A 26,027-nucleotide genomic window follows, 5' to 3' on the forward strand; every position below is an offset into this window, starting at 1 on the left:
ATTGTTATTAATATATAATATTATATTTAAAAATAGAATAAATCGGCTTAAATAACTAGCATGTGCAAGTCACGTGCTCTCACTACTAAAGAATATACTGATACTTTTGATTATTGCAAACGATCACATGCTATAGCTAATTAGCTATACATATACACAGGGTTGGAAAAACATAATAAACAAGATCCAATTTTTTCATGGAAGAAGAAAAAATTAATTAGAAGACTTGCGTTAAGCAATGGAGGTGATTGCCATTTGAGACACTGCCTTATGAGCTGGTAGTTTAGTTTCACACCATTTCCTACACAACCTCAATGCAGTAATTTAATCTTTTTATTTATTTATTGGTCTTTTTTTCCCATCTCACCAGAGACAGACTCTCCTCTCTTTCTTTTACATTTGCTGCCCAACAGGAAAAAATGAGGAGAGAGTAAAAGCATGTATGTTTTTAAGGGTTTCTTCCTTTCTTCTCCTCTTCTTTGCCCACCTGAATTCTTCTAATATCATTCCTTGTGGTTCTGTTGTTGTATACTTTCGTTGGGTTTTCTCTTCATAATCTATTGAAGCTCCATTGACGCTTCTTCTGTGCAGTTCCTTAGAAGCAACTAATTTAATTCACAAGCTTCAAGATTTAAGGGTTAACACGCAAGCTCATAAAAGCTCCAGCTTCCAGGTTTGAGAAAGCCGTGATTGCTTTCTCTGCAATGTATTTTTACTCAAAGGACTTTATTGGGTTATATCTATATCGGTGGCCTTTCAGGGTGACTTGTGTATTACAAATCTTTATTGCGTGTGATTTATATAGGCAATTCTATTACTTTGTCCAAAACATTAGGGTTTTGGAGTTGAAAGAGCATTTTTTTCCTGTTTTCTTTTTGCTTTCTGGGTTTTAAAGTTTAAAGGGTGTGTTCTAATGGGTCCTTGTTTGTTTCTTAACTGGTTATAGGATTTAGGTGTCTGGGGTCCAAAGGTATTAGTACCTGGTACTTTTTTATTTGATCGAGATATGAGTCGTAGGGTGCGGCGCAAAGTGGCAAAGAAAGGAAACGAGAAGGTGGTTTTGCCTAGTTTTCCTGAAATTGAAGATGAGGTTTCATGTTCTAATAGCAATGAGGCTGTTGATTGGACTAGCTTGCCTGATGACTCAGTTATCCAACTATTTTCCTATCTGAATTATCGAGACCGGGCAAGCTTGTCATCAACATGTAGCACATGGAGGGCGCTAGGCAGTTCTTCATGCTTGTGGACTTCTTTAGATCTCCATGCTCACAAATGTGATGCTGCCATGGCGACGTCACTTGCTTCTAGATGTGTAAATCTTCAGAAGCTTAGGTTTCGTGGAGCAGAGTCAGCTGATGCAATAATACATCTCCAGGCTAGGAATTTGCGTGAAATAAGTGGTGATTACTGTAGGAAAATAACAGATGCAACTCTTTCTGTGATTGTGGCTCGGCATGAATTGCTTGAAAGCCTCCAACTTGGGCCTGACTTCTGTGAGAGGATCAGCAGTGATGCTATAAGAGCAATTGCTTTTTGCTGTCCTAAACTGAGGAAACTTCGGCTGTCTGGAATTAGGGATGTTTCTGCTGATGCCATCAATGCCTTGGCCAAGCACTGTCCAAATTTGATTGATATTGGGTTCTTAGACTGTCTTAATGTTGATGAGGTTGCATTGGGAAACATAGTATCTGTTTGTTACCTCTCAGTTGCTGGGACATCAAATATGAAATGGGGTGTGATCTCAACTCTTTCGCATAAGCTGCCTAAACTGATTGGATTAGATGTTTCAAGAACTAATATTGAACCAACAGCTGTTTCTAGTTTGTTATCATCATCTCATAGCTTGAAGGTTTTGTGTGCATTAAATTGTTCAGCTCTCGAAGCAGACGCCACCTTCAGACCAAACAAGTACAAAGGCAAATTATTAATTGCCCTGTTCACTGACCTTTTTAAAGGACTAGCTTCTTTATTTGCCGATACTACAAATTCAAAGAAAGGGGAAAATGTGTTTTTGGATTGGAGGAATTCAAAGACCAAGGACAAAAACTTTGATGATATTATGACTTGGCTAGAATGGATCCTATCTCATACCCTTCTGCGAACTGCTGAGAGCAACCCTCAAGGTCTGGATGATTTCTGGCTAAAGCAAGGTGCAGCGATATTGCTCAGTTTAATGCAGAGCTCACAGGAAGATGTACAAGAAAGGGCAGCCACAGGACTTGCAACTTTTGTTGTCATTGATGATGAAAATGCTAGCATAGACTGTGGAAGGGCTGAAGCAGTTATGCGAGATGGTGGTATACGCCTCCTTCTAGACCTTGCCAAATCCTGGAGGGAAGGTCTTCAGTCAGAGGCTGCTAAGGTGATTTCATTTCTGAATACATAGTGGCTATAATCATATGCAATTATTCTGTGGTCCAGTCATTTTAAATGATTTTTTTTTTCTAATTTTCAATATATTAAGCAGCTTAATCAGATTTTAGATTATTATTTTGTATAAGATCCACCGGATTATCCGTCTGAATCACCTAATCCTGAGTTTGATTTGCAGAGAAAAAAGATGGAATTCATTTGAATACATTAATTTGTTAAATTGTGTAGGCTATCGCAAACTTGTCTGTGAATGCAAATGTTGCAAAAGCGGTTGCAGAAGAAGGAGGAATCAACATTCTTACTGGGTTGGCAAGGTCCATGAACAGGCTGGTGGCTGAAGAGGCTGCCGGAGGACTTTGGAATCTCTCAGTTGGAGAAGAGCACAAGGTTGAATACTTGTGTTTTATCATGTCTATCATCACATGGCGAATGTTCTATGCTTCTAACTGTGTGTTTGTTTGAACAATTATTATCAGGGTGTCATTGCTGACGCTGGTGGTGTAAAAGCTTTAGTTGATCTTATATTCAAATGGTCCTCTGGTGGTGATGGAGTTCTGGTCCAGTCTTTAATAACCTGTGCAACAATTTAGTCATATGAAATATTTTGTCCATTCCCCCCCCCCCCCCTTTCTGCATGCAATTCATGTAGCTATTGCATGAGGGCTAATTCTTGTGCTGATTTTTTTTGTATGTTTTTCAGGAACGTGCAGCTGGTGCTTTGGCTAATTTAGCAGCTGATGACAAGTGTAGCATGGAGGTTGCGCTGGCAGGTGGTGTACATGCCTTAGTGATGCTTGCTTGTAACTGCAAGTTTGAGGGAGTGCAAGAGCAGGTGCGTCATTTCCACTTTTTAGTTGCAGGTGAAGAAGAAAAGTACATAATGAGAAATGTCACAATAAAACAGTTTGGCTTGTCTATTTGTATTAGCTGTGGTCACACTTAATAAAACAGTAGCCCAAAATGCGATAATGGAAAAGCCTAATTTGAGAGTAAATCAGAATCAAATTGTTTGTGATAACAGAGATTGTCCAAAACTTTGGAAAACAGATGTTGGAAAGTGGTCAAGGTTTTGTATGTGGTAATACCTTCCATAAGGTTCAGGTTGTGGGTTCTGATAAGAACCGTTTCAGATATAAAAGTCGCATGTAATTCCAGTTCAAGTAACTTTACTTTTCAGTGACATCTGATAAATGATAGGGCTTAGTTGACTTTAATAAGGGGATCCCAAAATTCTAAATTTTAAATTTCAGAGCTTCTACACCTTTCTTGGAATTCTCCCTTTGTTATGGTATGTCTTACAATGTTTAATGTGTTATCTTTTGTACCTCTGTCCCTGCCACTTTATATTACATTACATGATCTAAAATAACTGTTCTGTAATCATGCTTTAAATTCTATCTGCCTGCCATCATGCTTCATGCTTAAACAATTCTTTGTTGATTTGTGATGATTTTGTGCTCTGTATTTGTGTGTGTTTGAGGTTTTATTTATTTATTTTTCTTTTTTTAGTGTGGGATCTGGGAGATGGGATTGATGTGGGGTTGATTTGTTGCATTTTAATTGGTAACTTGGGTTGCCAGGCTGCTCGTGCATTAGCTAACTTAGCTGCTCATGGAGATAGCAATACTAACAATGCTGCTGTTGGACAAGAGGCTGGTGCTCTTGAAGCACTTGTTCAACTTACGCGTTCACCACATGAAGGTGTCAGGTAATTTATTTATTCAGTCTTGACATATATTGCTTACATTTTTATTCATGGTCCTAGCTTATATCACTTACTTGAGCAGCCTTAAGAGTTCCAGTACTCACCAGTAAAAAAGTTATATGTTGTAGGAAAATTATAGTTTAAAGATATATGGACCAAAATTTGTAATGCATGAAAGCAAGATTTTATTATTTATTAGCATGTTTATCTGATATCTGATATTTGAACTGATCATTGAACAGGCAGGAAGCTGCTGGTGCTTTATGGAACTTATCATTTGATGACAGGAATCGAGAAGCAATTGCAGCAGCTGGTGGTGTTGAGGCTTTGGTATGATATTTTGACTTTGCTTGATCTTGAATCTTTTTACCCTTTGCAATAAGCCTTAGCATGATTTCATGCAATACAAGTGCTTTATGGGAAGTGCCTTGTGGGATGTACTTCTAGAAGACAACAAAGTGCTGTTCAGTTGACTTACATGGCTAGAAGAAGGTTTATTGAAGCTGTTAATATCAAAAGATTTCTTAATGACTAACTAAATTTGTTCCTTATCAAATAAAAATACCAAATTTGTGTGAGTACAACACTAATGATTAAACACTTGCAAGACCTTTGGAACTTTTTTTTTTCTAAGTTGATGTGTTATAATATGAACTTGCTGGTTATTGATTCATCAAGGATAAAGGTCTTTTTTTGGAATGAATACATTGTTTTCCCTTGTATAGGTAAAGAATAGTGAAGCTGAAGATGATAATTCATGTTCGGAACGGAATGAATTTGAATTCCATGTTTTGTATTTGGAACTATAGAAATCAGTTTCTATAAATTCAATTTGCAGAATTTAACATAATCAAACAACTTCTATCCAAATAAAGGGAGTTTCCCAATGAAGTCCATAAAACTCAACTAACAATTTTTTTGGATAAAAAAATGCCCACATCTCTTCCCTCTTTCTTTCCATATATCTCCTCTGCATTAGCTTCCCCTCTCTTTCATTTGTCTCTCTCCTCTTCATCTGCATATATCTTATCTCTCTTCCATGCCTTTCTCATCCTTCCTCTCTCTATCTCATGTTCTCTCCTCATTGTACTTCTGTCCTTTTGCTTTTTTCCCCCTTTTTTCTTTTTTAAAATACTTATTTCTTTCTATATATTATTCTCTTCTCCATTTTCTTTCTTTTTTTGAGAAATAATTTGCATTTTGAATGTTCTTCTTTCTGTTCTTTTTTTTGCTTTATTAATATTTCTTTCCTCTAATTTTTCTCTTTCATTTTATAAATACCTTTTTCATCTCATTTTTTCCTTCTTTAAGGAATATGTTTGTTTCTAAATAAACCAGTTTTATGAAGGATATTTTAGGAAATAATTGCGGTTGAATCCAATTTTAGAATTTTTACAAACATATATTATGTGGACTTGAATTGAATTCTAAGTTGTGCCATTCAAGAAAAGGGAATATAAATGCATTGATCTTGGGAGATAGTCACATATTGGTTGAGAATGGGGTAATCAATATTATCTTTAGTTCTTACTATTCAACATCTTATATTTAGTTCTTTCTCCAAGACTCCATAGGAATAATTCTCTTTTTACCTTTTTCCATGGGTAGGAAAATCACCTTGGGACTTCACTTGTCTTGAATAGGCCATTCTTCTAGCTATCCTTAGCTGATATGCTTCCTGAGGATTGGTAAATGTGAATGGTATTTCTTCAGCTTATTTAATTGGAGTTGTCATGTTTAAGTCTTTGATAATTATTGAGTGACATGTTTAAATCTTGTTAAGTTCACGGCATCATATATGTTAAACCTTGCTTAACCCAAGTCTTTGAGAAATGTTTATTTTGTGTCCCTTTTTTTTGTGATTATTGCTGAAACTATTTGAGATATTTCTATGGGCGTGCAAAACTGCCAATGTATAAGTTCCAAGATTTATGCTATGGTTTCTTGGATCTACAATTTTTCTTGTCGAATTTATATGATTGCAGTTGCCAAATTGTAGCATGTTCAATGTAGTTGAAAATACCACTGCATGTTGAAGGTTTTTGATCTTACGTGGCTATTCAGGTTGCTCTTGCTCAATCCTGTTCAAATGCCTCCCCTGGTCTACAAGAGAGGGCTGCTGGAGCTCTCTGGGGATTGTCGGTGTCAGAAGCCAATAGGTATGTGCATTAGGGTTTTGCCCTCCTTCATTAGAGGTGACTATAAAGCTTCTGATTGCCTAGTTAATATTCCACATAATGGCTCTGTGTATTCACTCAACCAAAAAAATTCCAGTTCCCTCCACCTCATTGTGTGTAGAATGTAGACTCTTCCTTGTGAAAGGCAGAAATAAAGATTGGCTGGGTGCCTGAGTGATATGTGCAGGACTTCAAATGATGGAATCAGGATCAGATTGAATTGTTCCATTTCATACCCAATCGTCCGCTCTTACCATGAATTTTGGTAATAAGAAAAATGGCTAAAGTCATTGAATCAAAGATTGAACTAAGTATCACCTCGACATTGTTTATCCAACAATTTATGATGAAAAAAGAAAAAGGTCAAATACATAATCTTTTTTTAAGAAGTTACTCAAAATAAAAAAAGTTAAACAATAAATTTTCAAACAAGCTTTATATTTATGTATAGGGCTGAGAGTAACCATATAAAATAAATTCTAGTACGTACTAAGTTTAAAAATAAAAAATAAAACCCCAGCTATATCATATATATTAGGTCTTAAAAAGGAAACTTTAAAGGGGGGGGGGGGGGAGGCGGGGAAGCACTTTGACAACGAAAAACAGAAACTCTGGAATTCACTTCCTTCAACTGTCTGTCCAGCACTTCGATAAAAAAAAAAAAGAAAAAAACTGTCTGTCCAGCAGCCTGGGTACACCTGTTGCCCCCCAAATTCTTTCTTCCTTGCATCCTCCTTGTTCTTCTTTCTTCTTCTCTTCTTTCATCAACACACCCAAAGACTCAATTCTCTGAAAAAAAAAAAATCTTTTCTAAATGCATTAGTCTTGCCTAAAGACAAACGACAATAAACAACAGGATAACAAGGCAAGATTTTCTGATTTTCCAACTATATTTCGCAGTCAGATCCATTATGTATTGTCCAAGTCCAATATGGCATGTAATAGATGATAGTTAGAACCATGAGTATGATGCATAGGTTTTAGAAATGAATTTACAACTTGCATAGCAATGTAGGACTGATGTTTGAATTCTTCAAAAAAGCTCGGAACTTCTGGACAAAACAAAGAGAGAGATCAGACAACCTGTAGATGGTCTGACAGATGATCAAACCTGTAACGAGGTGCGATGACCTATTAACAGGGTGTTTTGCTAAAGGGCAGACCTACCTGAAGAAAGGGCTGATCTGCCTGATGAGAGCAGGGCTAAGCAAGGTAGGCTTGATGAGAGAGGGGCTGGAGTGCCGGGATCCCAGGATGCTCGTAGGGTTGGTGGTGCCCGGATGCTCATCAAGGTAGGCCAGTTGTCCAGGAGAGGTCGGATGTTCGGAAACTTGTAAGGCAAGAAGGAAAGCCTGGAGGATAACTCAGAAGACTGAAAGGCTGGAGGGCGAGAGTAGCCCGGAAGCCTGAAGACTCGCTTGGGCAAGAGTAGCCCGGATGCGGAAGTTCAGAATGCCCGGAAGCTCAGAATGCATGGATTCCTCAAAGTGCTTGTTGAATCCCACATCGGTTGTAGAAAGGGGTAATGTGCCCCTTATACGAGGCATAGGCACTCCTCCCCCTTGAGTTATCTTTTGGAGTGAGTTAAGCCTGACCCAAATTTAACATGATAGCAGAGCCACCCATCCGATGTTGGGCCTCCCATACATATGTTATGTACCAGTAAAATTCTGGGCGTGAGGGCAGTGTGTTGAATCTCACATAGATTGTGGAATGGGGTAATGTGCCCTTTATATGGGCCATAGACACTCCTCCCATTTGAGTTAGCTTTTTGGGTGAGTTAGGCCTAGCCCAAATTTAACAGTGCTCAGAAGGTCTGACACACGGATTCTTTAAAGAAATCGAAACGTCTGAGAGAATTAAAAGGAATGATGACGTTTTGTTTTTCCACTTTCATTTAAAAGAACTGAGGGGTTTTCAGTATTTTTCATTAGGAGGCTAAGGTCGCTGCGTCTGCTGGACGTCCCTCTATTTTGTGTGTGAGAAAGTGTGAAAGGTGCGCAAAGTGAAAAGCGCTTTGATTGTTATTTTTCTTTACTATTGTTGATTTGGAATCGAGCTTGTGCACGTGTGTGGTTGTTCTCTCTCTGTAACTCTTCCTTTAACTCTTCGTGAATAAAGGATTCCCTCTTCCGAGACGTAGGACAATCCACAAAGATCGATCCGAACTTGTAAAACTCTTTTTTTTTTTCTTTATTTTCTTATTTTCTACTACGTCGCTCACCGAATATCGAAGTTACGGTATTAGAGTAACTACAAGTGGTATCAGAGGACGGTTTGTGAGCGGGGAGGTTCGTTGCCGATCAGTTTTCTTGAAGTCTGGTTAAGAAAGGAATGACATCGACGATGCAGAAACTTGATGTTGAGAAGTTTGATGGGAGAGGAGATTTCATGCATTGGAAGAAAAAGATCGAGGTGAGTCTCGAGATCATGGGGCTGTAAGATGCTCTTAATGATGATCCAGAAACATGGAATCCTGAGGAAGAGAATGAATCAAAGAAACAAAGAACTTCAGTCCAAAAAAGGATCCTTTCTTTAACTCCAGAAATCTCGGAATCTTTTAGGGCTGCTTCAATTATCACCTCGGATCAAGAAGCAAGATTCAAAGAGAAAGATATTGAGGAGCCGGTCAAGAAGAGAAAGAAGTAAGAAGGTCAAGAACTCTATAGTTTTGTGTCTCTCGGATCAGATCCTCAGAAAATTGATCCATAAAAAGACTGCTTTTGGAATATAGAGACTTCTGGAGAAACTCTACTTGGAACAATCTTTACCTAACAAAATGTACTTGATGCAGAGTGTTTCGGGTTTCAAGAAGGACAAGGGCAAGACCATTGAGGAGAACTTGGACGTTTTTCAGAAGATGCTGTCTAATTCTGTAGGTTAAGGTGGAGGAAGAATTCCAAGCAGTGTACTTGTTGAATTCTTTGCCTCCCCTTTATGAACAGTTGAGGGAGGTTTTGAAGTCAGTATCACGGTTGAAGAGGTGAATAATGTAGCAAGGTCCAAAGAAGCAGAACTCAATGCTCGAAAGGGTACAAGAAATCAGGGTGAAGGTCTGGTAGTAAGGGGAAGATTTGAGCATAGAGACAACAAAAACAAGGGCAAGAACAAATCGAGGGCAAGATCAAAGTCCAAGAGTAGAGCCGAATGCTGGTATTATGGCAAGAAATGCCATTTCAAGAAGGACAACAATTCAAAGAAAAACAATTAGAAGGCTTCTCAGAACGAGAAGGGTGAAGCGACAATTATAAACAACAATATGCAAGATTTTGAAGTTTTGACTGCAGAAACTTCAGAGGTATTGTCCACCACTGAGTCATACATTAAAGAACAGTGGATATTGGATTCAGGCTGCACATTCCACATAACTCCGAGAAATGAATGGTTTGCCACATTTGAAGGAAAAGATGGAGGCAGAGTCAAGACGGGAAACAACACAACCTGCGATGTTAAAGGAGTCAACACAGTATGGATCATGATGCATGATGGCACGATTGTGATGTTAACTCAAGTGAGGTATATTCTTGAACTCAAAAGAAATCTTATTTCTCCTGATGCACTTGAATTGCAGGACTGTTGGTACAAGACTCAAAAAGGCATAATGAAGATTGTCAGAGGCTGTAGAGTCGTCATGAAAGGAGAGCTGATAGAAGGTCTATACGTTTTGCAAGGCAAAATGGTTTATGGTGAAGCAAATCCATTTGAGGCTGTTTAAGATCAAACCTGCCTTTGACACAGCAGGCTTGGACATATGAGTCAGAAGGGAATGGATACTCTAGTCAAAAAGGGTTTGCTTCAAGGTACTAATCTATCCTCTCTAAGTTTCTGTGAAAATTGTGTCTTTGGTAAATCTCAGAGGTTGTCCTTTGAGACCAAAAAGCATACAACAAAGAAAATTCTTGACTACATTCACTCAGTCCTATGGGGATCACCAAACATTCCTTTCTCTTTGTCAAAGTGTCAGTATTTCATCTCCTTTATTGATGATTACTTAAGAAAGATCTAGATTCACTTCCTAAAATCAAAGGATAAAGCCTTTGAGAAGTTTGTGGAATGGAGATGCCTAGTGGAGAATCAAATAGGAAAGAAGATCAAGACGTTGAGGACAAACAACGGTCTTGAATTCTGTAATCAAAAGGTTGATTCATTTTGCAGGAAGTAGGGAATCTGGAGGCACAGGACATGTGCTTATACACCACATCAGAATGGCGTTGCAGAAAGGATGAATAAGAAAATAATGGAAAAGGTCAGAAGCTTGCAAGCTTGCTCAATGAGTCAGGTTTATTTCAAAATTTCTGAGCTGAAACTGCATCTACTTGTGTGTACCTGATCAATAAATCTCCATCTACTGCTATAGAGTTAAATGTTCTAGAACAGATGTGGTCAGGGTAAACTGTTGCCAAGAGCAAGAAAGGGGATATTCATTTAATATTCTCAAGGAATCAATGGTTACAGGATCTGGATATTCTCCAGGAATCAATGGTTACATGATCTGGTTGCTGGAGGAGAAGAAGTGTGTCATTAACAGAGATGTCAGGTTCAATGAAGAACAAGTGTTCAAGGACTTGTAGAAAGAGAGAGGAAGAGGTTACAGGGCAAATCTCAGGCAAGGAAACTGTTACATTTTAGGTGTCTACATTGTAGATCAAGAATAGTGAGGGGACTGAAGATCAAGGTGGAGTTTCTCAGAGAATAATTGGGACTTCATCAGGGTTTAAAGAGAAGAACATCTCTTCAGACGATGAATCCAAATATGCAAAATCGGGACAAAGGCCAGAGGAAGAGGTGAATTCCGAGCAAGAAGATCTTAGTGATGATATGCTTGCAAGGAATAGAGGTAGAAGAGAAATCAAACCCCTTTCAAGATATAATGAGGCTAAGACTGTGGCTTTTGCCTTCAGATGTGCAGAAGAGATTGAAATTAAAGAACCAAACTCATATCAAGAAGTCAAGCGATCTAAGGACTGGAGAAAGTGAAAAGAAGCAATAGAGGAAGAAATAAAGTCACTGAAGCAGAATAACACTTGGATTCTCACTAAGAAACTTGAAAAGAAAAAGGTTATAGGGTGTAGATGGCTTTCGAAGAGAAAGTCAGGCATTCCAGGTGTAGAACAACTTAGATTCAAAGCAAGATTGGTTGCTAAGGGTTTCTCGGAGGTAGAAAGAATAGATTATAATGAAATCTTTTCTCCTATGGTGAAGCATGTTTCAATCCGGGTTCTGTTATCATTTGTAGTATATTAAAATCTAGAATTGGAACAAATGGATGTGAAGACTGCGTTCTTACATGAAACCTTAGAAGAGCAGATTTTCATGAAGACTAGAGGGTTTTGAGGAAAAAGGAAAAGAAGTTTGGGTTTGTCAGCTTCAAATCTCTCTTTCTAAAACAGTCGCCTAGACAATGGAACCAGGGATGTGATTCTTTCATGCAAGACAATGCATTTCAGAGAAGCAATTTTAATTTCTGTGTCTATTTTAAAAAGCTTGAAGATTAGTCTCTAATATATCTAATGATATATGTAGATGACATGTTGATAGCAGCAAAAGATCAAACAGAGGTCAAGAGATTGAAGGAAATGTTGGGAGCAGAATTTGATATGAAAGATTTGGGGCCTGCAAAGAAAATCCTGGGAATAAACATTCCGAGAAATAGAATTGGAAACCGATCAACTCTATCTCTAGAGAATTACACGCAAAAGGTTTTAACAGCATTTGAAATGGACCAAGCAAAGGCTGTGAATACTCCATTAGGGGCTCATTTCAAGCTAAGTTCGAATAAGGATTCAGAGGAGTTTGGTGAGTCATTCAAAGAAATGGTCCCATATTCAAGTGTTGGTAGCAACAAGTATGCTATGATTGAAATAAGGTCGGATTTAGCTTATACAGTCAAAGTTATCAGCAGGTTCATGAGCAAACCAGAAAGAGATCATTGGAATGCTGTGAAGTGGGTAATCAGGTATATTAGAGGAACACATAAGCTGAAACTCAATTATGTCCGAAAATCAGGTTTGAAAGTCGGAGGTTTTTGTGATTCTGATTATGTAGCTGATTTGGACAAAAGGAGGTCGTACTAGGGTATGTATTAACTGTTGGTGGAAATGTTGTAAGCTGGAAGTCCGAGTTGCAGCATGTCGTAGCTCTTTCGACTACAGAGGCCGAGTATACGGCATTAAAGTCATTAAAGAAGGAATATGGTTAAAAGGTCTGATGGAGAAGTTCGGATTCAAACAAGAGACAGTGGAGATGTTTTGTGATTCTCAGAGTGCTATCAGTTTGTCAAAGAACAACGTGCATTATGAAAGAACCAAACACGTAGATATCAAATTGCACTTCATTAGAGATTTGATATCTAAAGGCATTGTCAAGGTTTTGAAGATCCACACAGAAGAAAACCCTGCAGATATACTCACCAAGACTTTATCGGTTAACAAGCTCAAAAGGACGTTGAGCTTGTTAAGGTTGACCGAAGAATGAAGAAGGTCAAGTTGAAGAAGTGACGAGGATTCATATGAGTTGTAGAAGTTCAAAGTGGAGAATTGTAGGATTGATGCTCGAATTCTTCAAAAAAGTTCGAAACTTCTGGACAAAATAGAGAGAGATTAGACAATCTGTAGATGGCCTGACAGATTATCAAATCTATAACGAGGTGTGACGATCTATTGACGGGGTGTTTTGCTAAAGGGCAAACCTGCCTGAAGGAAGGGCCGACCTGCATGATGGAAGTAGCGCTAAGCAAGGCAGGTCTGATGAAAAAAGGGCTGGAGTGCCTGGGATACTCGTAGGGCTGGTGGAGCTCGAATGCTCGTCAAGGTAGACCAGTTGTTTAGGAGATCTTGGATGCTCGGAAGCTTGTAAGGCCAGAAGGAAAGTCCGGAGACTCGAAGATTTGCTAAGACTTGAGAACTCGAAAGGCTGGAGGGCGAGAGTAGTCTGGAAGTCTGAAGACTTGTCAGGGCAAGAGTAGTTCGGATGAAGAAGTTCAGAATGTTTGGAAGATCATGTTGACTTATTTGCTGATCATAACTGATTCTAAAGATATGATTTGATTTGATTAGGATCCTTAATTATCTCTGTAATATTATTTGATTATTTGCTTCCTGTTTAGATATAATTCTTTGTGTATAAATAGTCATGTAAATCAATTGTAAAAATTAAGAGTGAAATACAAGAATTCTCTAAATTTTCTAAAAATTCTTCATGGTATCAGAGCTTTTTCCTGATTTTAGGATTCAAATTCAATTTTTTTCTCTTTAGGGTTTCAAAACTCTAAATCTACCTTTTTTGGTACTAACCCATTTAGGAGTCTTTCCTCCTCTCACCGCCGGTACTAGGACTGTCGCCAGCCGATCGCCCAGCTCCGACGCTGGAAAAGCCCGCGTCGCGTCCCAGCGCGTGACCAATCCTGATGCTGCTTCCCCGCTCCGATCACTCCGGCGATGATTCTGACCATCTTTCCGACCTTCCCGTGCCGCAACCCGGTCTTTTGGTGAATCGATTGGGCTCTCTTGTGTGTACAACCTTGGGTACCTCCTATTCTTTCACGGTTCATAAGTCTTTACCATGGCAGAAGGTAAAAGGGTCTCGATTCTTGAGTAAAGTCAGGTAATGCTTCCTCTCTTAATAATGTTCCATGGATTATCGATTCTGGTGCGAATAGATACATGACAGGCTTTTCTAAAGGTTTTCTCAATTATTTTCCTTCTCTAACCAAAGATAGTGTCAAAATTGCTGATGACTCTTTTACTTCCCATATCCGGAACAGGTTCAGTTATTTGCACATCCAACATTAAATTATCATTTGTCCTTCATGTTCCCTACTTTTCTGTCATCCTTTTATCTGTCAGTGCTATCACCAATGCCTTTAATTATAAAATTGAATTCTTTCCTGATCATTGTGTTATTCAGGATCTTCGCACAGGAAAGAGAATTGGCAATGGTAGGCTGCATGATGGCTTATATATGTTGGAGGTGATCCAGGTTCTTCGATATCTCAAGCCTGTTTTGGAGAAAATAAGGATGTCAATTAGGAAATAATACAATGGCATAGACGGTTAGGGCATCCATCATTTTTTGCCTTAGAAAAACTCTATCCTAATTTGTTTGCTAGAACTCAGTTTGATTCTCTATTTTGTGATGCTTGTGAGTATGCTATAAACATACTAGAACATCCTATCCTTTGAGTCATAATAAAAGTCAAATTCCTTTTGCGACTATTCATTCTGATGTTTGGAGGCCTACTCAAACTGTCTCCTTGTCTGGTAATCGATGGTTTGTCACCTTTATTGATTGTTGCACTCGAATGACTTGGGTTTATTTGATTAAAGCTAAAAGTGATGTCTTTTCTTGTTTTCAATCTTTTTATAAGATGGTTTGTACTCAATTTGATACTAAAGTGAAAATTTTGAGAATTGACAATGGAAGAGAATACATGGATAGTAGCTTTTCTGCTTATTTGGAGAGTAATGGAATAATACACTAGACTAGTTGTCCTTATACTAGTGCTTAAAATGGAGTTGCTGAGAGAAAAAATAGGCGTTTATTGGAGGTAGTTCGATCTCTTATGTTCACCATGAATCTATCCAAAGCATATTGGGGAGATGCAATCCTTGCATCTGCTTATCTTATCAATAGAATGCCTCTCAAGACCCTTGACTTTATGAGTCCTTTGGTGGTTATACAAGGGAAGAATTCGTACGTTGTTCCACCAAAAGTATTTGGGTATGTTTGCTTTATCTATACTAGGACGGCAGAGAAATTGGAACCCAAAGCCCTTAAATATGTGTTCGTTGGGTATTTTCCAACTCAGAAGGGATACAAGTGTTATCATCCTCCCTCTAGGAAATACTTAGTCAATATGGATGTTACCTTCCGAGAAACTGAACCCTACTTTAGTACCACCCACTCACCTCTTCAGGGGGAGAATAATGAGTAAGAAGAGGTGATCCCGAATTTTGTGATTCTGAATGATATGTGGTAACTAGAAAGTTTGAGTTCTAGTAGACAGGGAGAAATGTCCAATCAAGGAGAGAGAATTGGTCCTTTGGACAAGTCAAATTTGAGAAGGTATTCGAGGAGAGACAAGACAGAAGAAGCTATTATGCAGTTTACTCATAGTCAAAAATCTTCTTCTGGTGAGTTACCCAATCAAGAATCTTCTTCTGGTGAATTACCCACAACTCTTGAATGCTCCAATGACTTAGATAAACCTATTGCATAAAGAAAAGGGGTCAGATTTTATACTAAACACCCTATTTCTAACTTTGTTTCTTATGAATCCTTGTCTCCTTCTTATAGAGTCTTTGCCTTGTCTATTTCTTCTGTGTCTATTCCACATGATTGGAAGAAAGCTCTTGCAGATCCTAAATGGAATGAAGTAATGATTGAAGAGATGTGTTATAAATTATAGGAAGTAAATATGTTAATATAGAAAGTAAATATTGATAGATGGATCAGTTACTTAATTTTAGGATTGTATAATCATAGACTTGATTTTCCTTCCTGTTTAGATACCGTCTCTCATGTATAAATAGATTGTAATTTCTATAACAAAATATTATATTTCTACATGGTATCAGAGCCATTCTCGTAGAGATTTAATTTTTTTCTCTCGTCAAGTTTTAAAATTTTTGAAGACTTAGGGCTCATGTTCTTTTGTGTTGCCCATCTAGGGTATTATTTGTCTCATCGTCCACCTAGAGAGGACGCCGAAGTTGTCTTGCAACCCGCTTATCAGATTTGTGGTTCGTTTGCCGTTTGGATGTTGGGTGGAGGCGTTTAGTTGCCTTGCAACCCGCTTGTCAGATCTATGATTCGTTTGCCGTTTGGGCGTTGGTTATCTTCCTTTAATTCGTTTGGTAAAGGGGTATAGAATTTTGGTTGAAATGGTTTTTGACAGTAAAACCCATATTATTAAAATTATCTCAACGTCTTCAATAGCGGCTGAAACAGGTAAAACGTGATTTTGGATTATCCATAGAGGGTAACATTTGGAGACTTAGGGCTCTGTTCATTTGGGTTACCCATAAAGGGTAATATTTGGAGACTTAGAACTCTGTTCATTTGGGTTATCCAGGGTAACATTTGGAGATTTAGGGCTCTGTTCATTTGGGTTACCCATAAAGGATAACATTTGGAGACTTAGGGCTCTGTTCATCGGGATTACCCATAAAGGATAACATTTAGAGATTTAGGGCTCTATTCATCGGGGTTACTCATAAAAGATAACATTTGAAAACTTAGGACTCTGTTCATTTGGGTTACCCATAAAAGGGTAACATTTGGAGTTTTAGGGCTCTGTTCATTGGGGTTACCCATAAAGGGTAACATTTGGAAACTTAGAACTCTGTTCATTTGGATTATCCATAAAAAGTAACATTTGGAGACTTAGGGCTCTGTTCATCGGGATTGCTCATAAAGGGTAACATTTAGAGATTTAGGGTTCTGTGCATTTGGATTACCCATAAAGGGTAACATTTGGAGACATCGGGCACTATTCATCGGGTATTATTCACGGGAACTGTTCACGGCTATGTTCATCGGTTACTGTTCAGGATTTACTGTTCACGGATTCTGTTTTTCTGATCCTTTGTTTATTTTGATTATTTTGAGTTGGTTGTTCTTATGGCTGAAATTGATTATATATGTAACAAGTTGGGCATAATTAATATTTATGCTCCAACTTGAGGGGGAATGTTATAAATTACAGGAAGTAAATATGTTAATATAGAAAGTAAATATTGATAGATGGATCAGTTACTTAATCTTAGGATTGTATAATCATAGACTTGATTTTCCTTTCTGTTTAGATACAGTCTCTTATGTATAAATAGATTGTAATTTCTATTGTGAAATACAATAACAAATATTATATTTCTTCAAGATGAAAGCATTGGCTAAAAATGAGACCTGGGAGCTTGTCACTCTCCCACCTGAGAAGAAACTCGTTGGCTGTAAATAGGTGTTCACAGCGAAACACAAAGCTAATGGCACAATTGAACGGTTTAAAGCCAGATTGGTTGCTAAAGGATTCACCCAAACCTATGGAGTGGATTATCAAGAGACATTTGCTCCAGTTGCAAAAATGAACTCAATCAGAGTTCTGTTACCCTGCGCAGCTAACTCGGATTGGAATTTGCAACAATTTGATGTGAAGAATGCTTTCCTCCATGGAGATTTAGAGGAAGAAGTGTTCATGGAAATTCCTCCTGGGTTCGCCGATGAGAAGACACAAGGAAAGGTGTGCAGGTTAAAAAAGGTTTTGTATGGGCTAAAACAATCTCCCAAAGCTTGGTTTGACAAGTTTAGGAAAGCCATGATGTCCTTTGGTTACCAACAAAGCAATGCTGATCACACTTTATTTATCAAACATTACAAGGGTAAGATCACCCTTCTTATTGTTTATATTGATGATATAGTGGTGACAGGTAATGACAAAGAGGAAATGGCTCAACTAAAGAGGTTGTTGGCTCAGGAATTTGAAATTAAAGATCTAGAAAAACTGCAATATTTTCTAGGTATCGAGGTGGCTAGATCAGAAAAAGGAATTTTCATCTCCTAAAGAAAGTACATTCTGGATCTTTTGGAAGAAACTGGTATGATGGGGTGTAAACCAGTAGAATCTCCCATTAAAAGTAATCACAAGTTGGAAACAGAAACTGATGAGTCCGTGGATATTGGAAGATACCAAAGATTGGTAGGAAGGTCGATTTATCTCTCACACACTTGACTGGATATAGCCTATGCTGTTAACTTAGTCAACCAATTCATGCATGACCCTCGCGAGACTCATATGCATGTTGTGCTTCGCATCTTGAGATACCTAAAGTCTGCGTCAGGGAAAGGGCTTCTTTATTCCAAACATGGTTACCTCCGAGTTGAAACTTTTACAGATGCAGATTGGGCAGGATCTCTCGATGACAGAAGATCCACATTTGGCTACTGCACAGTTGTGAGGGGGAACCTTGTCACCTGGAGGAGCAAAAAATAAAGTGTTGTTGCTCGGTCAAGTGCTGAAGCAGAATACAGAGCAATGGCCCAAGGTGTGTGTGAACTCTTGTGGTTGCAGAAGTTATTAAGGGAGTTGAGATTGCCCGAGAGAGACAAGATAACTTTGTATTGTGACAATAAAACTGCTATAAGTATAGCACAAAATCTAGTCCAACATGACCGAACAAAACACATTGAAATTGATCGACACTTCATTAAAGAAAAATTAACAGACGGTGTCTTGAGCCTAATTCATGTAACTTTTACTGGACAACTTGCGGATGTGTTTACTAAAGGGCTCAACAACAAGATCTACCATAATCTGATTTGCAAGTTGGGCATGTGCGACATCTTTGCACCAACTTGAGAAGAGTGTTGACTTATTTGCTGATCCTAACTGATTCTAGAGATATGATTTGATTTGATTAGGATCCTTAATTATCTCTGTAATTATTATTTGATTATTTGCTTCCTATTTAGATATAATTATTTGTGTATAAATAGTTCTGTAAACCAATTATAAAAATTAAGAGTGAAATACAAGAATTCTCTAAATTTTCTCAAAATTTTTCAGATCAGAATGCACGAATTTTTCAAATTGCTCGAAAGGTCTGACACGTGGATTTTTTAAAGAAGTCAGAACATCTGAGAGGATTAAAAAGAACAACGGCGTTTTATTTTTCCGCCTTCATTTAAAAGAACTGAAGGGTTTTTTAGTCTTTTATATTGAGGGACCAAGGTCGTTGAGTCTGCTATTTAAGGAGCTGACTATCTCTCTGTTTTGTGTGTGAAAAAGTGTGAAAAGCGCGTGTGATTTTTGTTTTTCTCTGCCATTGTTGATTTGTAATGGAGTTTGTCCTCGTGTGTGGTTGTTTTTTATCTGTAATTCTTCGTGAATAAAGGATTTCCTCTTTCGAGACATAGAACGATCTACGAAGATCAATCCGAACTCGTAAAACTCTCTGTTTTTCTTTCTTTTCTTGTTTTCTGTTGCATTGCTCACCAAAAATCAAAGTTACAGTATCAGAGTAACTACAATTAACATGATTGTTTTGAGGATGGAACGTTAATCCCCACAAAAATGTATCCATTGAATTAGTTTCCCTAATTTACTAATAGCATCTGATCATTATAGGGTAGATAAGGATGGCATCCTAGCATCATACTAATAGCATCTGATCATTATAGAGTAGAATAAGGATGGCATCCTAGCATCATCAAACTGACACACTTGACAACTTTACTGTATGACTGGATCAAATTGTTTTGCCTTTTGGACCTGCTAACTGCTTAGATATTCATGGTTTATCTTCAAACCTTGCAATTTTATATTATTGTTGTTCTTGGCACTTTACTTGACTAACTTGTATATGCAAATACTGTAGGAAAAGATTGTGTTCTATTTATCATGTTTGGGGGTATGTGCATATGTGCTAATATTATATATATGTTTGTTGGTCTTTCTTAGCATTGCCATCGGACGAGAAGGAGGTGTTGCACCTCTGATTGCTCTGGCACGATCTGAGGCAGAGGTTAGTGTTTTGATTTCTTAGTAGCCAATTTCTCTAGATTTTCAAAGTTGTCTCGAGCATGCCTTAGAGAGATATACTAGTGAGTACATTGTTGTGCATTTTATTTATTTATTTTTCATGCCATAACAAATAAATACTTAAATTTATTTTTCTATGTTTTTAATTTTATTTTCATTTTTTTAATTGTAAGATCAATATTTCTAGAAACTTATCAACTTTCCTCATGCTTTTCCTGTTGCTAGTAGAATTTGACTGAAAACTCTATGTATATTTTCACTATTAGGATGTCCATGAAACTGCAGCAGGGGCACTTTGGAATCTTGCTTTCAACCCAGGAAATGCTTTGAGGATAGTGGAAGAAGGTGGAGTTCCTGCGCTTGTGCATCTGTGTTCTTCATCAGTATCAAAGATGGCACGCTTCATGGCTGCATTGGCATTGGCATACATGTTTGATGGAAGGTACCAACTCCTTTGGAATCCCTATGAGGTTCCGGTCTGTAGGTTATCTCCTTTCTGCATGGAATTACCATCTTTTGTCGTCGTCCTCATTATTATTTCTTTGGTTTGGGGGCCAGGTGGGGAGTCCCTGTTCCAATTCTCCCCCTCCCCCTCTAAACCGGACTGGACTCGGCTGTTTAGCCAGTTTAATCCATTGTGGCAAATGATTTTGTCTAAACATATAATCGTTAGCACTTTCTTTGTCCTGTTATAATAGTATATCCTGTAATATCCTTAAACAAAAGTCAAATGGGCAAACTGCTCCTTTTCTCATGATATTCTTTATGCTAAATAAAATACTAATGTTAAAATATTAGTGTTAAATCCCACGTCGGTTTGGAAAAGGTGTGATGTGCCCCTTATATGGGCCATTGCCACAATGTTCCCTTTGAGTTAGTTTTTTGGTGAGTTAAGTATGGACCAGATTTAACATAGTATTAGAGTCTTTTCACTTATGTTGGGCCTCCCATGTGTTACGTTTCAGTGTGGTTTCAGTATGGTTTTGGGTGCGAGGAGTTGTGTTGAATCCCTCATCGATTTGGGAGAAGGGTATTGATGTGCCCTTGTATGGGCCATAGACAATCCACCCATTAGTTAGCTTAGTTAGCTTTTGGAGAGAGTTAGACCTAATTCAGATTTAACAATTAGTAAATTAGAAAATGAACTGGAAACATATGTCCAATAATGCTGTTGCATGAAATAACAAGTCTATAGGAGTGCATTTATGTGGTGTACGAATTATTATATGTTAAGCAAAACGACTGTTATGAATATTAATAAAATTGGAAAATTAACTTGAAAGTTATGTCTGTGAATGCTATTGCATTTCTAGAATAACATCTATAGGACTGCTTTTATGGGATCTAGGAAGTACCTGATTACATGGAATTATAATTATTAGGAAATAAAGCTTTTTCCCTCTGTTCCCCCAGCATCCCCCTATTATCCACCATGAAAAAATATAAAAGGTCAAACATTACTCTGGCATTCTCTCTCTCTCTTTGATGTAAAAATTTTGGAAAGGGCATGCTAGTCACTCTGGATTAATCCAACTGTTATGCCTTTACACTACACATACAATCAGTTTCCAACTTTCTTATATATATATTAAATTTGGGTCAGACCTAACTTACCCCAAAAGCTAGCTCAATGGGAGGAGTGTCTATGACCCATATAAGGGGCACATTACCTCTTTCCACAACCGATATGGGATTCAACACACCCTCCCACGCCCAGAATTTTACTGGTACGCGACATATTTATAGGAGGCCCAACATCAAATGGGGAGATTCTGATATTATATTAAATTTGGCCAAGCCTAACTTACCTCGAAAGTTAACTCAAGGGGGAGGAGTGCCTATAGCTTATATAAGGGGCACATTATTTCTTTCCACAACCGATGTGGGATTCTCCACAACCGATGTGGGATTCAACACACCCCCACGTCCAGAATTTTACTTGTGCGTGACATATTTATAGGAGGCCCAACATCGGATGGGGAGACTCTGATACCATGTTAAATTTGGGGCAAATCTAACTCACTCTAAAAGCTAGCTTAAGGGGAGGAGTGCCTATGACCCATATAAGGGGGCACATTACCCCTTTCCACAACCGATGTGGGATTCAACAATATATATACTATCATGGATCCAATTAAAAATTTCCAAGAGAAGGCAGAAATTGAACTAATTGCTTGATATCATTCTTTGTCACCTCTTATTGGAACTTGTGGTATTTATCTGTTTTCCAACATTTTAGAGACCTCATTATTTCTTACTTAAATCCTCCGAGAATCGAGCAAATTTTGGTTAAAATAATACTTCATATTTCTCCACATGCAGAATGGATGAATTTGCATTGATAGGAACTTTGACCGAAAGCACTTCAAAGAGTGTGAGCTTAGATGGCGCTAGAAGGATGGCTTTGAAGCACATTGAAACTTTTGTCCTGACATTTTCTGATCAACAAACATTTGCTGTTGCTGCTGCATCATCAGCTCCAGCAGCCTTGGCACAAGTAACAGAGAGAGTTCGTATTCAAGAAGCAGGACATCTCAGATGCAGGTTATAAATCTCTCTCTCTCCCAACATAGTTTATTGTGTGGAAAAGCTGAAATTAAGAGTCATGCACATGCAATTGCATCAACACAAATGTTTTTATGCTTTGGGAGTTGGGACTTGTTGATATAAATCAATAATGATTAATGTGGTGGATATGAGATGCTGATTTTCTGAGCTGCAGTCTTTTCTATTCAATCTTTTGGCATCCAAATATTCTTCAGTTGACTCTGGATTATATTCCTTATAGTTGTTCCATGGTCCATGTTCTCCTGAATGGAATTCATATTTACAGGTTCACTGTTTTGTTTATTTATTTATGTGATTTTGTTTGATATTACTGACTGGAGTTCCCTTTGTCCCCTGCATTTCCCCTATTTTTTGGGTCATAGTGGGGCTGAAATTGGAAGATTTATTGCCATGCTACGAAATCCCTCCTCTATACTCAAGGCTTGTGCTGCATTTGCCCTTCTCCAGGTATTAATTGCATGCTGAGAGGCTGAAACCCCCCTCTCCCCGATCTCTCTGAAAATTTCCACTTCCTCTTCCAAGTTCTCTTAGCCTATTTCTCTTCCTGTAAGACTACTGAATGAATGTTAAAGAACACTGATCATGTGAAATGTGATTCATCATGCAGTTTACCATTCCTGGAGGCCGACATGCTATGCACCACGCAAGTCTCATGCAAAATGCAGGAGCCACACGAGTTGTGCGTGCGGCAGCTGCTGCAGCAACTGCACCGCTTGAAGCGAAAATTTTTGCAAGAATAGTACTGCGTAACCTTGAGCACCACCAGATAGAACCGTCAATATGAAGAGAGCTGTTAAAACTAGCCTAGTTTCATTGTTGGAGCCCTGTTCACAAACAAAACACAACTTGCTTATGGATGGAATTGGAACTTATTTTGTGCTATGATCTACATATGGAGAGGCAACTAAGGTGCTCAAGCAACATTGCTCAATGTAACTTCTTTCCTTTTCTCTCCCCTCATTTGTTAGGTGTTTTGAGTTTTTGAGTTTGAGTTTTTTTTTTTTTTTTTTTTTTTTTTCTGGTCCCTTAAATGTAACATTTCTTGTTATATATTAGAAAGTACTTTGGGTTGGGGATTGATTTTCTTGTATTTTTATCTGTATTTGTTGTGACATACCTTCCATATAAATGATATCGTAGCTGTTTGAGACTTACCAAGGCTCAGTGCCGAACATCTTCGAGGCTCTTTTGGAATCTTGCTTGCAATGCAATTTGCATCTTTGCTCATGTAGTTTCACCATTCTCTCCTTTAAATGTTATTTTAAAAACTAAATCAAATAATTCAATTCAATAGCATTAATTTCATATGATTTTATATTATATTAATTTAAAAGTATTATTTATATATATGTACATATATATGTTACTTATTATTATTATTCTGTTAATTTTTAATATATTTTCTGTAAAATAATTATTTAAAAAATCATTTTATGTAAATTTATAAGGTAAAATACAAAAATGTTGTAAAAAAAATTTATATTAAATTTCAAAAACAAAATATTTTTATATTTTAAACAAAGTAACTAGATAACAGATAACACCTTGTACCCCTTAGTCCTTCATATGTATCAACAGCCGCCCCAGCAGCGATTGTATTGAATTCCATTGTGGGTGTTGTGTACCTCCAGCTATGAACTCAGAAACTCTACCATCAACCTCTATAGAACTACTACCTGTCTCTTTCTTTGCCCCATTTCTTCTCATCAATTGCTTAATTACCTCAACGTCTCTCCATCTTTGCTGCATGGCATACAGGTTCCTCAACATAACATAATTTCCATCATTCCATCGCTCCATAATAAGAGCCTCATTTAATACTTTCTGAGCCCTGTTAACATCCTTAGAATTTGCACAAGCAAATAGGAAAGAACTCAGAATTATTTCATTAGCCTCGTAAGGCATACTCTTGATCAGCTTGTCAGCTTCCTCCAAGAGTCCTGCCCTACCTAATAAATCAACCATACATCCATAATGATCAATTTTTGGTGTCAGCCCAAGCTCATTCATTGCTCTAAACCATCTCTTCCCATCCTCTATCAGACCACTATGGTTACATGCAGACAAAACACCTATCATAGTTATATCATTTGGTTTAACTCCTTCACTTTGCATCTCCAAAAATGCTTTTAATGCTTCGTCACCACACCCGTTAATTGCAAATCCATTTATTAAAGCATTCCAAGACGCTTGTCCCTTGTTAGACATATTGTCAAAAACTCTTCTTGCTTTCAAAATTTCACCACATTTTGCATACATATGGACCAGCGCAGTAGAGACATTAGGTGCTCTATCAATTTTCTTCATGCGAGCAAATTGATGAACCCAACCTCCCACTTCAAGAGCACCCAAATCAGCTATAGCTGGTAGGATGCTTACGATTGTAACTTTATCTGGTTCAAATGACGTGCTTGTCTGCATTTCATGAAACAATCTCAATGCTTCATGGGGTTCTTTATTTTGGGAATATCCACTGATCATTGCATTCCAAGACAAAAGGTTCTTCTCTGGCATGGCATCAAATAGCGATCTAGCAGATAAAACATCAGCAATATTGCAATATCCGTATATCATACTGGTCCAAGAGATCACATTCCTATCAGGCATATTCTCAAACAAACTTCGAGCTGAGTCCATATCTCCAACTTTAGCGTAACCGTCGAGCATTACATTATATGCTGCGGAATCTTTTACAGGCATCTTATCAAAAAGTACCCTTGCACTACCCATACATCCAGACCTGACGTAACCACCAATGAGAGCTGTCCATGATACCAGATTTCTTTCCTTCATTTCATCAAACAGTTTTCTTGCCATACCCAACTCCCCCAACTTTGCATACATGTCAATCAATGCTGTTGAAACATACAAATCTAAACAAAACCCATTCTTTACAACATGACCATGTATCTCTAGACCTTCCCAAATGGCCATATTAGCGCAGGACTTGGCCAACACAGTAAATGTGAAATTATCGGGAAGGAAACCTGTGCCCCTCCTAAGATCCTTATACAGAATGAAAGACTCGGCAAATTGACGCATACCCACATGAGCTCTGATCATGGAATTGCAAAGTAAAGTATCGTCTTTGTGGGCCCAACTATCAAACATCAGGCGGGCATTACGTACAATAGCGAGTGGTTCAGGTATGCAAGCTACAAGAGCAAGAGAGGCAGAGGTGGTAATGAATTTTGTGAGAAGGCTGACATTGGTTTCGATGGCGTTCCGAAGCATAAGAGCGTGGATTTGCAGGAGGGTTTTCCTCGTCTTTGTCCTCTGAAGAATATAGAAGCATTTTCTTTCTATTGGACTCCGAAGAAGTTGCTGTTGCTGCCGCCGCCTCTCCTCTAGCATGGGTTATTATCCAAACTCCCTCCCGCTCTCTGGACCGAAGAGATAGTGTCCTCTGTTCTGCTACATTGCTTCTGAAAGGCGATGCGATTTTTCACTCCTTCGTTAGAGCGGATCGGAAAATAAATCTAGAAATTGTGCATTTTTTTAAAAAATTTTATTAAAATTTTTAATTGAAAATTTTGGTGTTATTTCCTTTTTCAAGGAAATATTAAAAATATTTCATGTAAAATTTCAGTGAGTTTTTTTTTTATGAAGTTATTATTATTTTATTAGTAAAGTTATTATTAATTAATTAAATATATTTAATTAATATGAT

The 26,027-nt window shown here is 37.8% G+C and overlaps 2 protein-coding genes across 5 annotated transcripts; one reads left to right on the forward strand and one right to left on the reverse strand.

Annotated features, from left to right (window-relative positions):
* Window positions 1-165: 165 nt before the first annotated feature.
* On the forward strand, window positions 166-23,511 carry LOC110616700 (protein ARABIDILLO 1). 4 transcript variants are annotated; one of them, XM_043950054.1, is made up of 15 exons: window positions 166-278; window positions 371-440; window positions 592-673; window positions 947-2,362; window positions 2,602-2,760; window positions 2,850-2,930; window positions 3,074-3,205; window positions 3,954-4,081; window positions 4,321-4,408; window positions 6,143-6,237; window positions 19,709-19,772; window positions 20,056-20,231; window positions 22,112-22,333; window positions 22,720-22,804; window positions 22,965-23,511. In XM_043950054.1, exons 4-15 carry the CDS (start codon window positions 1,007-1,009, stop codon window positions 23,139-23,141), a joined length of 2,763 nt encoding a protein of 920 aa, XP_043805989.1. In that variant the 5' UTR covers window positions 166-278; window positions 371-440; window positions 592-673; window positions 947-1,006; the 3' UTR covers window positions 23,142-23,511. The 4 variants fall into 4 exon arrangements, with proteins under 4 accessions (XP_043805989.1, XP_021614865.1, XP_043805995.1 ...); XM_021759173.2 differs by having other exon boundaries at window positions 167-278; window positions 592-2,362; XM_021759189.2 differs by lacking the exons at window positions 166-278; window positions 2,850-2,930 and having other exon boundaries at window positions 308-2,362.
* Window positions 23,512-23,808: 297 nt separating this feature from the next.
* On the reverse strand, window positions 23,809-25,843 carry LOC110620700 (pentatricopeptide repeat-containing protein At2g44880). The gene has a single exon (XM_021764522.2). It carries the CDS (start codon window positions 25,709-25,711, stop codon window positions 23,912-23,914), a length of 1,800 nt encoding a protein of 599 aa, XP_021620214.1. The 5' UTR covers window positions 25,712-25,843; the 3' UTR covers window positions 23,809-23,911.
* Window positions 25,844-26,027: the final 184 nt, after the last annotated feature.

The sequence above is a fragment of the Manihot esculenta genome, chromosome 1 (assembly GCF_001659605.2).
Source record: "Manihot esculenta cultivar AM560-2 chromosome 1, M.esculenta_v8, whole genome shotgun sequence".
Lineage (NCBI taxonomy): Eukaryota > Viridiplantae > Streptophyta > Magnoliopsida > Malpighiales > Euphorbiaceae > Manihot > Manihot esculenta.